Source organism: Cloeon dipterum, chromosome 4, assembly GCF_949628265.1.
Source record: "Cloeon dipterum chromosome 4, ieCloDipt1.1, whole genome shotgun sequence".
Lineage (NCBI taxonomy): Eukaryota > Metazoa > Arthropoda > Insecta > Ephemeroptera > Baetidae > Cloeon > Cloeon dipterum.
In genome coordinates, this window is record NC_088789.1 from 34,870,596 (window position 1) to 34,887,506 (window position 16,911).

General features: G+C 43.7%; 2 protein-coding genes across 2 annotated transcripts; one reads left to right on the plus strand and one right to left on the minus strand.

Annotated features, from left to right (window-relative positions):
• The first annotated feature begins 2,096 nt into the window (after window positions 1–2,096).
• On the plus strand, window positions 2,097–7,327 carry LOC135941817 (serine/threonine-protein phosphatase 6 regulatory ankyrin repeat subunit B-like). Its single transcript, XM_065487557.1, has one exon. The coding sequence runs from the start codon at window positions 2,309–2,311 to the stop codon at window positions 6,746–6,748; it is 4,440 nt and encodes a 1,479-aa protein (XP_065343629.1). The 5' UTR covers window positions 2,097–2,308; the 3' UTR covers window positions 6,749–7,327.
• LOC135941816 (E3 ubiquitin-protein ligase SHPRH-like) lies at window positions 7,295–16,836 on the minus strand. Its single transcript, XM_065487556.1, has 19 exons — window positions 16,683–16,836; window positions 16,328–16,630; window positions 15,796–16,082; window positions 14,730–15,050; window positions 14,508–14,681; window positions 14,107–14,304; window positions 13,850–14,059; window positions 13,577–13,791; window positions 12,891–13,213; window positions 12,025–12,552; window positions 11,306–11,559; window positions 11,046–11,254; window positions 10,578–10,933; window positions 10,303–10,403; window positions 8,883–9,251; window positions 8,380–8,697; window positions 8,169–8,276; window positions 7,648–7,808; window positions 7,295–7,582 (listed from the first exon to the last, which is right to left on the minus strand). Exons 1-19 carry the CDS (start codon window positions 16,768–16,770, stop codon window positions 7,396–7,398), a joined length of 4,710 nt encoding a protein of 1,569 aa, XP_065343628.1. The 5' UTR covers window positions 16,771–16,836; the 3' UTR covers window positions 7,295–7,395.
• Window positions 16,837–16,911: the final 75 nt, after the last annotated feature.

A 16,911-nucleotide genomic window follows, 5' to 3' on the forward strand; every position in this document is an offset into this window, starting at 1 on the left:
CAAGTCTGGATCAAAGAAAAAAAGGACCATTCCAGATATTGAATCAATCTTGACGTCAAACTTGAATCAGGTTTGACGCCCTTGAATGTCAGCCTTGTTTCAATTTTGAATCAGCATTGAGTGGTTACTAGGGACACTTAGATTCTATATTATAAAAGAAAACTGTTTAAGCTGGTTGGAACTTTCCAATTATTGCAAATATCGTAAGAAATAATAAATAAACAGGACGTATTTTCAAGGTGAAGAAGAAGGTCGTCCCATCGGGCAGGCAAACCTAGGATTCTTTAAAACGGACGCCCAGATAAATAATGCAAACGAGTAAAAATATCAAATCAATACTTTATCTTAAAAATTGAGTGCCCTTTTGTTCAAAGCGTCTTTGTGCTTGTCGTCCACTACGATTTTGAGAACCAAGAAAAAGCTCGAAAGGGGGATTCTCTTGACGTGCAGAACCTGAAGTCATCGTTCGGAGAAAAAAGAAATTGCAACTTTCGTGATCTTAAATCGCCGAAAAAAGAGCATCTGCTCGATTTACTTGGCGATCAGAATAAGCTGCTACGATTTTTCTCCTCGAAAGGTGAGCTCAGACTATAAATAATGTATTATTTCTTACTTAGCATTTGTTTAACCTCTAGATACCCCAGACGTATTTCTTCTTTTTGTGCTTTCTCACGGATATGAAGGTGGTATCATTTATACCGACCTCTTGCACGAAGTTCAGAAAACGCTCGTTCATTTCACAACAGATGAAATCATTGACTCGATTAAAAAGTTGACCAAGTTCGAAAAAACCCTCAAACTGATTAATTTCGGCGTAGGTTCCAGACCTATTTATAGGTATAAAGTTGTTTAAAGGAAGAACTAAAATTTCCAGCCCTGCCGCGGGTTATTGGCCGACTCAAAGTTCAACAGGAATAAGTGTGAAAAGACCTACGAAAACCGAAACGCCTGCAGGATCACGTTCCCTCCAGCAATTCACAATTTGGTGGTGTTCTACTCAACTGTTGAAAGTATATGCTTCAAAATTTTTTAAACAATGAACCTAATTTTAAAATTTCATCCCTTACAAAGCAACGTTAGCGAACACAAGTGAACGTGGGTCTTGGTTTGTGCAAAATTACTGCGACTGTTTGAATCAAACTAAGGAAAAGCCTTTGTTGACATTCCTGTCAATAGTGCAGAACAAGGTGCACTTTAAGTCGCGTGCCATGACCAATATGAAAACAGGAGAATCCCAGGGTCAGACGCCAGAAATAAAGATGTTTACTCAAGACCGAGAATTCTTCGTTTCAAGGTGGAGTTTGTAATGGTATTTTTAAATTAATTTTTATTTATAATGGTTCACTTTCAGGACACCGATTACTCCAGTGACATATTCAAGTACTGATGGAAAAATGGTGAAGCCAGGGATAAAAGCGACGGACTCCAAATCATTCTCATGGACGTCTGAGGAAGAACAGAACGTTAGAGGTCGAAACGCGTTCATTTTGTTTGAGCAACATGATGCACAAATGCAAGAACTGGTTAAGTCTCTTCGCAACTTGGACTTCGAGACAAGATCGTTTCAACTGAACAAACTCTCTTTGGACTCGTATTTAAAAATTTGTGAGTTTCCCAATTTTAGTTGATTTCGGAACTTACTTTGACACATTAATTTCTCAGGTACCGAGTTAGAACACGACGTCAGCTGCATTTTAACTTGCATGTTTGGAGAAGTGAGTGAAAACGACGCGAAGGAAGTTTGCATCCTTGTCAGCCAAGAGAAGATTCCGATCACAGATATTCTGCACAGCTTTGTCGGCCCGAAAAACGCAAAGTGGATCGGCAAACCAAAAATATTTGTTCTTATTAATCAAGAGACCTTTGAACATGACGTAGTAAGTCAATACGCATATTTTGAACGACCAAGTTTATTTTAATTTGGCTCTTTGCTTAGCATTTACCAGAAAGAAAGTTTGACATATTTGCTACGAATCATAGTGGCTGGCTGGTTCTGATATTAAAGGATAAAGGTAACTAAAGTGTATGCAAAAATTGCGGTTATGGTTTCTTAATAAAAACATATTCTATAGGATTCTTAGAAACGCTGATCGACATCTTCAAAAGCGATGATCTCAAAACAGGGAAAAGTCTTCAAGAACTTTTGTATCCTTTACTGATTACCGAGTCAAAGAAGAACAATGTTTTGCTCAACTCAACGCTGCAATACCTCCTCGACTTCCCTGACTGGCCACGCTCTTTCGTCAGGTTAAGTTTTAGTTTGAGGGGAAATGAAAATTCAACGGTCCATACCATCGAATTTGATGAGATGGTCGGAGAAGCGAAAAAATCCTTTGAAAAAGGTCAAGTTTGGCTCATGAGTTCCGTTGCCGGATCCGGAAAGACGACAGTTCTTAAAGAAATCAATTACCAGCTCGGGAAATCAAACCCTGACTTGAAAATTTTGTATATCTCACTGAAGAAACACTCGATAATCATTTTGAAAATTCCCAGAGTAGTTCAATTCCTTGCACATGCAACACATCATTCCACAGACGATATCAAATTGTGGATTGAACAGAAAAGAGCTGTGGTTTTCTTTGACGGATTCGATGAAATCTGTCCTATTCTCAGAGAAAACGTTATCACATTGTTGCATGCTTTGAAAGAAAGGCAAGTTCCCATGTTTATCGCAACGAGACCTCACGAAGCTGAAGTAATCAAGGAACGAATAAATTGCGATGTATTTGTAGGCGTTGAACCTCTGAACGAAGATAAGCAAATCGAGTTCTTGAAGGTTGTTGCGGGAAAGAATGAAGAAGAATGCAAACAGTTCATAGGTGATTTTGAGGAGAAGGATATTCTGGAGAATCCGTTGCACCTTTCATTAATAGCCTCAAGCAAAAGCGAAGGAAATTTGTATCAAATTTTCGCAAAGGTTGTTGAAAAGAAACTTGAGTTCTGCTTAGTGAAGGACGGATACAACATTGAAGACAAGACAAATTTCCACCTAAAGATGGCATTGGCTTCGAATCTTCTTCAACTGATTGCTTTACGCTTCCTGAGGAATGAGAGTCTGATTGGACACGGAATTAGTAAGGAAGATTTGGAAAAGATGAACGATTACGGTGTCGCGACTGTTCTGGATGGAGAAGTAACGTTTTTGCATCAGACCTTTGCTGAATTCCTGGCCACAAAGCAATTCTTGAAGGAATTTGATTCATCGCAAGCACTGGATTCAGCGCTATTCCAAGACGGTACTTCTGCGCAGTGCAGGAAGTTTTTGGACTTATTTTACTGTACTCAGGAAAAAGAGGAAACAGAAGATCTGAGAAATCACACGGAGGCTCTAGTAGCTGTCGCCAAATCAATTGGTCCTGTTATTTTCTTGAAGAGGGTTGTTGAAGATAATCTAAGACAGGTTTTTAGAATGGTTAAGCCCCGAATTTCGTTTAACGCAGAACTTGATTCTTCAATTTGCATAGAAAAAAGCCCAGAACTGTTGATGAGTGCAATTGGCAATGATGAAATCGCTATTCAACTACTGGAAATGGGTGTTGTTGATACGACAGGATTGAAAAAAGTTCTGCCTGATTTGCTGCGGAAAATTGAAGTGAATAATGCGATTATCATCCTGGAAAAATTGAGATTGGAATTTTCGGATCTTCCAAATTTGATTGTAGACTGCTACTCCACTGTTTCTGAAACGTGCGAAAGGCTGAAGAAAGTAGGGTTTGCAGCAATTCGACAAGATTTTGACATACTTCTCGATATGCTCATCCAGATTGGAATACGTGCTGTTGATGCATTTGAAGAAGAAGAAAACAGTCTCTTTACGGCGTGCAGATATGGAAGTGTCAAGTGCTTGAGAGTTCTGCTCAAACACGGAGCTCAAAAAATATTATATGCTAGTACCCAATATGATCCATTGAATGTGGCCACAGAATTTGATCATTTGGACATTGCTATTGTCCTTATGGAAGAAAAACCCAGCTTATTCAAGCGAGACGAATCTACATTGGTTCTCGATGGTTTGCAGGATGTTTGGAATCCTTTTCAATATGCTGTGATGTACGGACGAAAAGAAATAGCCACCTATTTGCTATCAATGTGCCCAGGTTTGATTGATATTGCAACGAAGGACGGAAAAAACCCTATGCACTTGGCAGTTATTATGAGAAAATGGGACGTTCTGGAATGGCTAGCACAGTTACCAAACATCGATATCAAATCTTTGATCCCTGACAGAGAAATAAAATACTGGTCGCAATTCGAGCGTGAAAATCATGAGCACTTCTTGATGCTAAAAGGCGGAGTCAATGAAAAGGATAAAAAGGGGAGAACAGTCCTTCATTACGCTGCAAAATACGGTTATACAGATCTCGTTGCAAAGTTCATCGAGGCAGGTGCTGACATCGATGCTGAGGACATTGACGGCTGGAACGCATTACACTTTGCATGTCTCCATGACAAAAATATTGAAACAATTAATCTACTACATTCACGGAGTAAACACCTTGCTAGAAGAAAGACAAAAGAAGGAGAAACATCTCTTATTATTATGGCAAAATATTGCAACATAAATGATTTTGGAAGAGCTGCTACGAGAGATATAAGAATCGCGAGGTTTTTGGTTGAAGACGTTGGAGTCGATATAAAAGCCAGGGATGTCCATAAGTATAATGCTGCTGGAATAGCTGCCACCAGAGGACTAGAAAAATTATCCTTGTTGCTACGAGCAGATGAATGCATTTCTCTTCCATCCGAAAGTGACACTTACAATTCGTCGGTGTATTTTTCAATGTCAGAACCTGGAGATTTACAATCACTGCAGCAATGGATTCAACAAGGTGGAGATTTAACCCTGAGAGATGAATATGGACAAACGGCATTGCAATTAACAGAGAGGAAAGGAAAGTTTAGATTAACACATAAGAAAAGCAAACCTAAACTCAATGTAAAGTACGAAGAAAGAAACAGTGAGGTCTCGCTTTTACTTGCCTGTAAACAAAAGAATTGGGATAAGGTTAAAAATTTGCTTGAATCCAAGAATTTGAGCATCAATAGGCAAGATAAAGATGGCAAAACAGCTCTACACTATGCCGCAAAAGAAGGAAATTTGGGTATCGTTCAACAGTTGCTTAGCCAAAGAGCTGATGTTCAATTAAAGGATCACAATGGATGGACAGCATTGCATTACGCCATTCTTACAAACAATCAAGATTTAGTACAAAAGCTGCTTGACAATGGTGCTGATATCGAATCAAAAACTAATAGGAAAGAGACCGCCCTGCACCTCACAGCATACAAAAACTTTACAGGATTAACGCAAAAATTGATTGACTGTGGCGGGGACGTAAATTCAAAGAACGATCATGGTTTGACATGCGTTATCTTCGCCACAGTTAATAGAAATCGAGATTTGTTGGAAGTACTGTTGAAAAATAATGCTAACGTAAACGCTAAAACCAGGTTTTTAGGATATACTGCTCTACAAATTGCAGTATTTGAAGACTATCCTGAAATTTTGGAAAAGTTAGTCGATTTCGGGGCAGATGTGAACTTAAAAAATGATGATGGATGGACTCCTCTGCACTTTGCTGCTAGGTATAAACCAGAACTGTGTCAAAAGCTGCTGGACCATGGTGCTGATGTAAATTCAATAGACCAAGATGGATGGACTCCTCTGCATTTTGCTGCCAGGTTTAATCCACAAATATTTCAAACGCTTCTGGAACACGGTGCTGATGTGAATTTAAAAGAACGAGCTGGATGGACGGCTCTCCATTTTGCTGCAAGGTATAATCCAGATCTTTGTCCAACGCTGCTAGAACATGGAGCTGATGTCAATTTAAAAAACAATAATGGATGGACAGCTCTGCACTTTGCTGCAAGGTATAATCCAGATCTTTGTTCAGAGCTGCTAGAACATGGAGCTGATGTCAATTTAAAAAACAATAATGGATGGACAGCTCTGCATTTTTCAGCAAGGTATAACCCAGAACTTTGTCAAAAGCTAATAACCCATGGAGCTGAAGTGGATTTAAGAGGACAAGATGAGTGGACCCCTCTGCACTATGCTGCATTATTTCATCCAGAACTGGTTCAACAGTTGGTCGATCACGGCTCTGATGTGAATTTAAGAGAAAAAGATGGATGGACAGCTCTGCACTTTGCTTCGGTGCCCAATCCAGATCTGGTTCAAAACTTGCTAGAGCATGGTGCTGATGTAAATTTAATACAACAAGTCGGATCCTTTCCCCCAATCTTCTCTGCAAGGCACAATCCAGAAGAGAGTCAAAATTTGATTGATCACAGTGCTGATGGGAATACCAAAGATATATTTTGGTGTTCAGCTCGGCACTCTGATGCGAGATATGATCCAGAACTGAGTCAAAAGCTGATGGACAATGGTGCTGATGTTAATTTAAAAATAATTAACGGCTGGACAGCTCTGCACTTAGCCGCATTATATAATCCAGAACTGGTTCCTAAGCTGCTAGACCACGGTGCTGATGTTAATTCAAAAGACAAAGACGGAAGGACAGCTCTGCACTTTGCTGTAAGGTATAATCCAGAGCTGAGTCAAAAACTGCTAGACTATGGCGCTGATGTGAATTTAAAAACACAAGATGGATGTTCAGCTCTGCACTATGCTGAAAGGTATAACCCAGAATTATTGCAAACCCTGCTAGACCACGGCGTTGATGCAGTTTCAAAATTACAAATCGAATGGAAAGCGCTGAACCTGGCAGATGACGTGCAATAAATCAATTCAAAAGCTTCTCGTGAAAGGCGCTGATGTCAATTTACTACACTGCGATGGATGCACCGCCCTGAAAGACGTCGAAACGGTCCAATTCCTTCACAACCAAACGTTTCTGAAGAAAATCACTAAAAACGGAAGCACCTATTTGCACCTGGCAGTCATTCGCGGCTTAACCAAAGTGAATCGTTGGCTCGTTGAAGACGAAATCTAAGTCGATTTGAACAAAAGCAATGAGCTTGGTTTGACCGCTCTTTTGCTTGCATGCTGTAGAAATATGTCGGAGGTCGTAGAACTTTTGGTGGACAACAATGTGGACATCAGCAAACCAAACCGAGCGGGCAAAACTGCTCTGAACTACGCTGAAGAATTAGGACATTTTGAACTAGTGGAAAAACTGTGTGTTGAGCGATACTGACAATGATTTGATTGTTATATCAGAGCTTTGTATTGCACTGTAAATAAAAAAATATGTGTGTTTATTCTTTGTAGAATGTAAGGGTGTAATTATGTTCAAATTATAATTATTAAAAAACAATATTTTGGATTTTTATTAGTACTTTAATGAGCATATATTTAAAAAAAACACATCACAATAGTCTCATCTCAAAGACAGGAAAATAATTAAATGCTTCAGGTAGAGTCTTCTCTCAGTTGAGCTGGTCTTGCTCCTCAGGTTCTGTTTCGGCGGCAGGGTTTGCTGAGTTTTTGGAGGCGAACATGTCGTACAGGTCCCTCAGGGTCAGCGGCTCCTCCTGGCCCTTGGCGTGGCTCAGGACGGCGTGCAGACGCTCTTCCACCGTGCCTCTCACCAGGAAGCGGTGCACCTCGGTCTCCCTGAAGCACAAAACAATCTCTACCTTGAGCCAGGGTCCACAGTGGGAAGAAAAATTTCGACTTACTTGTCCTGGCCGATGCGGTGGACGCGTCCCAAGGCCTGCAGCTCGCTCGCAGGGTTCAGGATCGGCTCGATGAGGAAGACGTGCCGCGCCTCCGTCAGGTTCAGACCCTTGGAACCCCGAGCGACGGGAAGCAGCAGCACCGTCACCTTCTTCTGCGCGTCCTGAACGAACGGTACAACAGCATTTTCAGTTTTGGAAAGGATCGAAATCCCAGAGAGGGGAAATTCCGGCCTGACAGGTAGGAAAAATCGACCCTGACCTCAGGTTTAAGGTCTGCATTTCAGGAAAATGATGGAATTTTTAGTTTGATTCGTCTAGCTGGGATATTTACTTTTGTTTCCGGATATTTTTTTATTCGATTTTTCACCAAGTCTAGATGTCGGTGCCGGAATTGTTTCTTAAAATTCGATTTTTTATCTCTTAAACGGCAAAATATGATTTTTTTAGAGTCCCGAAATATGATTGGAATGCCAACCGAAATGATATTGTTATTAATCCTTGAATAAACTTGTATAAAGTACCTTGAAGAGGTCGATAGCCTCCTGGAACTTCTTTCCGGAGCCGACCTGAGCGCAGGAAATGTTGTTTTCGGTCAACGCCCTCTGCAGCACGTCCAGCATGCTGGTCCACTGCAACATAACACATAATTTCAATATCCTTCTCATTTAATTCCCCCAACCGAACCCTTTTGCTCTAGTTAATCGTAAAAAATAATTAAATTTCGACACTCACGGCGGAAAAAATGAGGATTTTGTCTGCAGGGTTGGCGTTGAGGATGGCCTTGGCGGCGCGGACGACGGCGCCGGCCTTTGCCGAGTAGCCCAGCTTCTTGAGGTCGGCCAGGCTGGTCGGCTGCGGCTCTGCGTCGACCTGGCTCTGCTTGCGCGCCTCCAGCTCAGGTTGCATCAGCGTGTTGACGTAGGAAACCTCGCCGAGCGCCGTCTCCTCGCGGCACACGGCGCACCCGACGCTCCGTTTGTTCGCCCGCCGCCGCTTCACCTCCTCCAAACACTCGACGCAGAAGCAGTGTCCGCAAACCAGGACTGTCCACTGAAAAAATCATCAATTTGTAATGGTTCGCCATTTATTGAAGCGGAATTTTTATAGAAATTATAATTTTTCAGGACGATTTGCTTCAAATTCAATTAACTCATTCAATTAATAGATTTTGAAGCTATTTTTAATCCAATATGGCGGATCCGAGGTCTTGATTTGTATTCATTCGAATCACTAACCTGTTTTCCGAGTGTTCTAGCGCAGATGGGGCAAGTCTCAGGGTTGTCGGCGCCGTCGGAGGCGATGTCGTTCTGCTCGAGGTTGAGGAGGTAGTGCAGCTGGCCCTTGCGCCTGCGCAGACCGCGTTCGCCCTCGCTGCGCTCCAGGGTGAGTCGCAGCACCTGCGGCTCCACCTCGTGCGGCTCGATCACGTGGATGTGCTCGACCCTGTTCTGCAGGTTGCTGCTCAGGTTGGCGCCCTTCTTGCGCGCCTGCTGCTTCACCACCGGCTCGTTCTCCATGCGCACCCGGAAGCGCAGTTTGCACATGTTCAGCTCGTCCACCGCCGACACGTAGTCGTTGATTTGGCTCCACAGAAACCGCAGGCTCTGCCATTTTTAAATTTAGTGTCAATTTCAGCCGCCATCTTGGATTTTAAATTGGTAAAATTACAAGTAAAGTAATACAAAGATAGAGATAAATTAGAATCCATTTGATGTTTCAAGTAGAGCGTAATCCAAGACAGGAAATTGAAACAGGAAACAAGAATTCCTGCTTTTTCCTGGAATTCCGGAAGGACAGGAAAATATTTTTCAGGAACAGGACAAGACAAGAATTTTGTTTCAAAACAATTCCATTCTTGGTCTATTTTGTATCAAATATACCTCATTTATAGACAGCGCATTACTTTACATTTTGATACTGCCTTACAATGTTTACTTTCTTTCATGTAACTATAAATATTTTTCCAAAAAAGCCTAAAAATTATCCACGACGTTTACAATTTTGCTCTAAAGCTTTAATTAAAATGCACAACTCTTTAATTATAGTCAGTGGTGTTCGAAAAAACAAGCGTTTTACGGAAACAATCACCTGTATCAAAAAATAACATTTTTTAGGTTTTTCTGCAATTCTTTTTCATTTTAAGCACTTTTTGAATACTAAATTCTGTGCGGGGTGCATATCATTTTTTCCGTTTTGTTCATAAAGGGGAATTAGATGAATTAGAAATTATATACTCTATCAAAATTTAAACACTTAGAAAATCTGTCAAATGGAAGTTTCAAATAATTAAAAACAAACAAAAAACAGGTATAAATATTAATATGGAAGAATTAGAAGACCATTTTGTAAATTTGAATTAAATTTAAGAAAAAAAACAGGAAAAAACAGGAACAGGACAGGACCGGAAATCCAATTTTGGAACAGGAACAGGACAGGACAGGAAATTTTTTCCCGGAACAGGTCAGGACAGGAACAGAAAAACCTTTCTTGAATACGCTCTACTTTCAAGCCAAATTTGGGCCATAGATAATTTTAAAAATGGCGGATGTCAGGGTGCCTTTAAAGGACCTCTCATATTAATATTAGGGAGCCTCAAAATGGGATTTTTTATATAATTTGGTTTCATTTGAGGCTTAAATAAAATTTTTAACTGACCTTGAACTCCTTTTTCTTGGCCTCGATGACTTTCAGGTGAGTTGCACCATCTTTCAGCCAGGCCTCATCAGCGTTCTTCAGCTTGGCATAGCTCAGCAGTGCTGAAAACGAGGAAAAAAATTATTACCCTGATATCAGGGTAAACCCTAAGAAAAGGTTAAGGTAAGTAGGGTATTTGATTTTCCTTGATTGAAATATTAACATTTAGCTGTTTAAATTAATAAAATACCCTTACTCAGGGTAAACCTGAAAAAAATCGCATTACAGACACCTACTTTTGAGCACTCGTTCCGTGTCTCCGGCGGCCCAGACGATGGTCTGCAGCTGTCCAAAAATGCGGACGTCGTCGAGCTCGAGATGCTCGTAATTGTCCTTGGTGGTCACCTCGCGGAAGAGAACCTTCTCGTAGTCCTTGAACTTGTCGCTCACTTTGCAGAGGGAGCACCTGGATTTGCTCTTGGCTTGCTCGGAGACGATGGTGCGCAAGTGGCAATCGACGGCCTCGTTGACCAGCACCTGCGGATCCTGCACCTGCAACCTGTGCATCTCAGCCAACACACGTTTGTGCTCGTCCACCATCGCCTCGGTGGTTTTCAGGAGAGTTGCTTCCATGGTAACTAGATTTTTGAACCTGAATCAAGAGAACGGGTAATAAGGGCACTTTTAAAAATTTACCCTGAAATCAGGGTAAACTGCAAACCTTTGTAGGCAATGCAATATGAATCAAATAAATAATTACTTACTGCTGAATTTTTTTCTTCAGGTCCTTCGGTGTCTTTTTGGACACGCCTTCGATTGCCTGTCGGACGCGCTCGACTACCTCTTCCTCTTCATCAAGCGAGGCAACCAGGGTCAAAACAGAACTCCACCAGGCCTCGTCCAGCTCCAGTCCTTCCTCCAGCTGGCCCACCTTGGCCGAAAGCGGCTCCAGGGCCTGCTTCGCGTTCTCCACCTGACCAAATGTTTGTACCGTTAATTATTAATCCTTTAAGAGATTAGTTACCAGGGTGATGAATTTAGCGAGGTACTCAGTCTCCAAAGACTTGGCGTCGGTGGCCAGGTCGCGTTCGCTTTCCGTACGGACGACGTTGTCCCTTTCGGCGTCCAACACATCCTGAAGGTTGCACAGCGTGTGGATTCGCTGCAGTTTGTCAGACTTGATTTGCTCTTTATTTTCCTCGACGAGGCTCAAAACTTCGCGGTAGTGCTGTGCCGCCTGTTTCCAGTGACCCTGGATCAGTTCCAAGCCCGCGATACCTGAAATTTGATAGATCGGTCGAAAGGTTGTTTTCAAAATGAAGGATAAAAGCTTAAGGGAGTTAAAAATAGACAGATTCTCTTAAAAAATCATCGATAAAAGTTTAAAAGATTTTACCCTGAGTTCAGGGTACCCTTATATTCCCTGTAAAATGAGTTAAAATCATCGATATTAACAATTAAATTTAGCTTTATCATTGAAATGTTGATTTTTAAATACATATAGATCGAATGAGAGAACCCTGAGATCAGGGTACAATTAAAATATTTGTTCAATAAGAGAAAATCAACGACATCTTTAAATTATACAAGCTATGATAGTAATTATTTATTTTAAACTAAATTAGGATCAAATGAGGAGACCCTGAGATCAGGGAAGCCCATAAAATTAATAGAATTTGTGACAAAACGCTTTGAAAATCATGAAATATACCCTGATCAGGTATTTCAAGCTAACTATCTTACCATTGAGCGAGGAGATGATGACACGGAGCGACTCCTCACACTCGGACCTGGCCCTGTTGATCAGGTTGGTGAGCAGCTCCTTCATGGTGATGGTCCGATTGACGTTTTTATTCGTGGCAATGGAGCTGCGTCCGGTGACGGCCTGCGGGTGGCAGCACGCCTGCCGCAGGTGCAGCAGCGGCCGTAGGAGCTTGTCCAGCGCCTCCTTGTCCAGGGTCTGCAGACGAACCTCCAGGGTGGAGTGCTGCGCGAGCCGCTCCAACACCGCGTTGGCGCACTCGACGTGCTGCCGGCGGTAAAAGTGCTCCTCGACAGGCGAGAAGTTGACCCAATGCACCTGCTCGGTCTGCGGCGGCAGCTGGATCTGCTCGAGCACGTCCACCTTCAGGGTGCGCCACATCAGCGGGCAGATCAGTCGGCACAGCGGCTCAGGGTCGCCGGCAAGGAAGGGACCTTGCACCAGCACCTGCCACCACTTGTCCACGCAGTACGGGTCCACGCCAAGGAAGAGAACCAGGCCGAATAGATCTGAAAGAGGGATGGTATTTTCAGGGTAGGGCAGCGCAGTGGTAAGAAGGACATTTTGAGCATGCGCAGAGTGACTTTTGTGAATTATTAGAGGGAGTTTTACTTCCGTAAAGCCACTGCACAGGTAGAACTAGGCCGAATAGATTTAAAAGAAGGGTGGCAATGTCAGGGTAGGGCTGCGCAGTAGTCTGAGAGGACTTTTGAGCATGCGCAGAATCGCTTTTTGGAAGGATCAAGGTAAGGATGACTCAGGTAAGGCCACTGCGCAGGTTTTAAATGCACTTACGTGTACTGCGCATGCTCTGAATGCAAATTTTTACAACAGAAATGGCACTAACCTTGAAGGGAGTGCTGGACAGGGGTGCCAGTGATGCACCAGCGGTGGACGGCGGTGAGTCTGAGGGCCATCTCGGCCGATTTGGTGGTGGTGCACTCGACCATCTGGGCTTCGTCGAGGCACACTCGCCACCAGTGAACGCAGACGAGCGGCGACGGCAGCGCCGAGTAGCGCTTGGCGTTGCGGAAACGCCTACCGCCGGCCGCGTTGCAGTGTGGCAGGTCGACGTAGTCTAACTCTTTGTTCAACACCTCGTACGAGGTCACCAACACGTCGTATTTGGCCAGGGAACTCGGCTGATGGTACCCATCCATGTACACTCCACTGAAAGGTTCATAATTTTGCATTTGACATAAGATTTATTAGAGAAAATCATTATTTAATGTGTGAAATATCATCACCTGAACTCAGGGTACCATTAATATCCCTGTCACACGAGAAAACATTGAAATAATAAAATTAACACATGCTTTATCGTTACGTTGATGATTTTCAACAAAATTTAGATTAAATGAGGACCCTGAGATCAGGATACCTTTGTAAATCTAGTCAAATATGAGACAACCAACGAAATCTTTCATTAAACAAGAATTTTATCTAAAAATCGATAAATTTTAATAAAATAAAAGGACCCTGAGATCAGGGTGGACCATACGAAGACCAAAAAATACGAAAAATTTCACTCACTTGTAGAACTTGACCTTGAGAGAGTCCTTGGAGACGAGTTTCTCGAGTTCGTGCATCCACTGCTGACTAATGGCGTCGGGCGCCACGATCAGGGTTGTCTTGACCTTCAGGAGCGGCCGACGGACGTTGCAGTGGGGACAGTGGTACAGTGAGGCGTCACCAACGAACCTGACGCACTTCCTGTGCTGCACAAGTCCACACTCGGCACACTTCACCTTTCAACACAAAATATTACGTTCGGCGGGTAAATTTCAAGGTGTTTCAGGGCATTACCTTTGTTTCAGAGTTGTCGTCAAGGGCGGCGTCAGCGACGACGCCGCAGACGCACTCAAACATGGACTTTCGCTCTATTTCAGTAGAGTCGAAGAGACCGGCGCCTCTGCTCTTCCTCTGCAGGTGCTTGACACCCGAGAACTCGGCCAAGCTCTTCAGGTACGCCTCCTCTCGCGCTTTCCTCCGTGATATGCTCGTCAGGGCTTTCACCTTCAGGTTTGATTGGTTAAAAAATTCATACATAAATAAAATAACACCTCTTTGTCTGTGAGGGGAAGGTTTTCAGGCTTCTCGAAAGGTTTGATTATGGACCGGCTCGGCTCTTTGTCCGTACTCGCGTCCTTGACGAACTTTTTCGAGGGGATGAAGGACACTTTTGGGCTGAAACGCACTCGTTTCCGGTCTGGTGATTCGTCGTCTTCTTCCTCTCCCTCCAACGACCGCTTCCGGCCACTCTGGAAGCAGAATTAAAGGAATTCGTTAACGCGCATTAGTTTTTGGCGGGTAGAATGCATGCGCAGTTGGCGTTGGTGTGTTCTTTAAGGTGTATAATCAAAGTGAGGCTATACAGAATGTTATTTTGAAGGATTTTAATGCTACCCTGATCTCAGGGTCCTTTAAATTGAACTGAATTTAGATTAAAATCATATTTTCTCACCGAACTTTGACTACTTTCGTCATCTTTGGTGAGTTCCTCGTCTTCCATGCTAGGAAGGGTGCGTTTCGGCTTCCTAATGAAGACTCCATCGATGGTTTTCACCATAAATTTCTCACAGTCTTTTCGCTCTTGGTGCTCCGCTGGCTTCACAGGGATGAAAGCCTCCTCAACGTCCTATTTTAATGAATGAATAATCACTGTAAAAAATCCATTTTAACTCACCTGAATTTCCAGGGCATCGTCTTGATCCTGCAGATGAGCACAGGGGTGAGCAAGGATGCAGGCGAGCACCTCGACCGTTTTGCCGAGGCCCATCTCGTCCGCAAGAATTCCGCCTGGCGTGGGCGGTTTGGCGACCGGCCGCTCCCTGGCGAGGGTGCCCAGATAGGGGTTGAAGAAGAGCCGATGGTCCAATTCACGGAAGAGCGGATGCAGCTCCTGAGAGGCCTCGTCGGACGAGGAAAGCCCCTCACGCAACAGCATCCAACGCACCGACTGCATCTGGTAAGGGCGCAAACTCACCTGCAGCAGCGGGTGTTGAACCTGAAATTAAATTATTTTGTATCTATTGTTCGGAAGAAGTACCGAGTATCGCTTAAAGTGCTCAAAAGTACTGAAAACGCGTTAAAAACTAGCCTCGGAGCGGATCTCAGGTCGGGGTACCCTGAAAAAGGTCGTTATGGCATGCTCGATTGAAGCCCCGTCCAAGATCTGTCCAATGAGGGGTCGTGGTTGACGATCGGACAAACGGCCGAATTTTAATGAAATTAAAACCAATTTTTCGACTTTTTCAAAATTTTAACTGAAAAAAAATTGTAAAAATTCGAAAAATGGTACGATTTTGAAAAACTGCGCACTAAAAGACGCGCCTTACTAAGGGGCATCGACTGGTACTAAAATCAGCACCGTCGGGCCCATAGGGCCCCGCCTGGGCCTCAAAAATAAAAGTTTGAAATGTCACAAATCACGTTTTTCAGACTTAAAAAAATAATAACTAGGCTGCTATGGGTCGTAGAGTGGAAAACCAAAATTTTTCAGACTCCCCGTAAAATTACTCGTCTTTTAGACCCTTAAGCCGCCCCCGCCAACCTCCACCGCCCCCAACGCCCGAAAAATCTGCATTATTATATTTTTTAAAAATTCACCTTCGAGCCAGATTCGGTTTTTGACTGAAAATTACACTTCTCCGCGACAAAACGCATCGATTGCTCCGGTTTTTCGTCCAAATTTGCAACTTTGCCGATATTTTTACACAAAATTTTGATGTCGGAAATCTTTTCAGCTCTACCTGAGTCTGCGGAAGGTGCTGTTGGGCGTGGTGCTGCTTGATGCTGTCGTAGAGGAGGTGGATGTTGCGCATCGACTCCTTGCCGGCCTTGTGAAAGGCAATCTGCGGCATTTCGAGGTCAAAGAAGTGTCCGACGAGGTGGCGGACGCTGCTGCTGCCCTGGCCCACGCTCGAAGGGTCATCGCTGCTCACGAACGAGTCGAGCACGCTCACCTTCACGCTCAGGACAGACAAATCGGTCTTCTCTCCCGTCAGGGTGAAGCACACAATCTTCCCTGGCTTCTCATCTGATTAAAAAATGGTTCAATTACAAATGGGAGCCATTATTGAATAGACTAAATTTATGTTTGCTCACTATATATACGTAAATGCACAGATCTTTATAATTTCTATCAGATTGGTACTATTACAGATCCTGCCCACCTCTAAATAAAATAAAATTGTCTAAAACACAGATTGCATTGTTGTTATTCCTGACTAAATCTCATTGGACCAAGTGGACACCTACTGTAACTCCTCCGCAAAAACTCACCAGCCAAGAAAGTAAGGTCAGATTCCTCATCAACCCTGTAAAACACGGCCTGCTTGACCTTTTCCTCGAGCCACTCGGCGTACACGATGCTGCGGCCGGGAATGGCGCTGACGTAGAGCCACAGTTCCGGCACCTTTTCCAGCAGGTCGGCGTCCAGCGGCTCGACCAGCCGCAGTTGGAACGTGCCGAGCGGGTGCAGCGCCCCTTTCACGGTCCCTTCGTCCACCTTGACCGACACGTAGAACTCGGAGTCGTCGAGGAATTCTTGCATCCCGGCCGGACACTGCTCGTCCGCCTTTGTGGCTGCACCAAAGGAGTCAGTTTTGGCGGAAAAATGAAGAGGGACACGCCTTACCTGAGCTCCTGCGCGAGGTCGAGGCCGCCGCGGCGCCGCCCGCCAGCCGCTCGCTCAATTTCACAGGCTTTGTCTTTACTTTCGGCATCTTTTCGGTCGAAACAGCCGATGCATAGAGTTTGTTTTGGTTGCTTTGCGTCGTTCTGCAGATATCAGCCAATCAGAGCAGAGTTCACACCAATCAGCGATCGTGTTAGCCGGCTGCAGTGTTATGCGGTTGGTGCTGCCC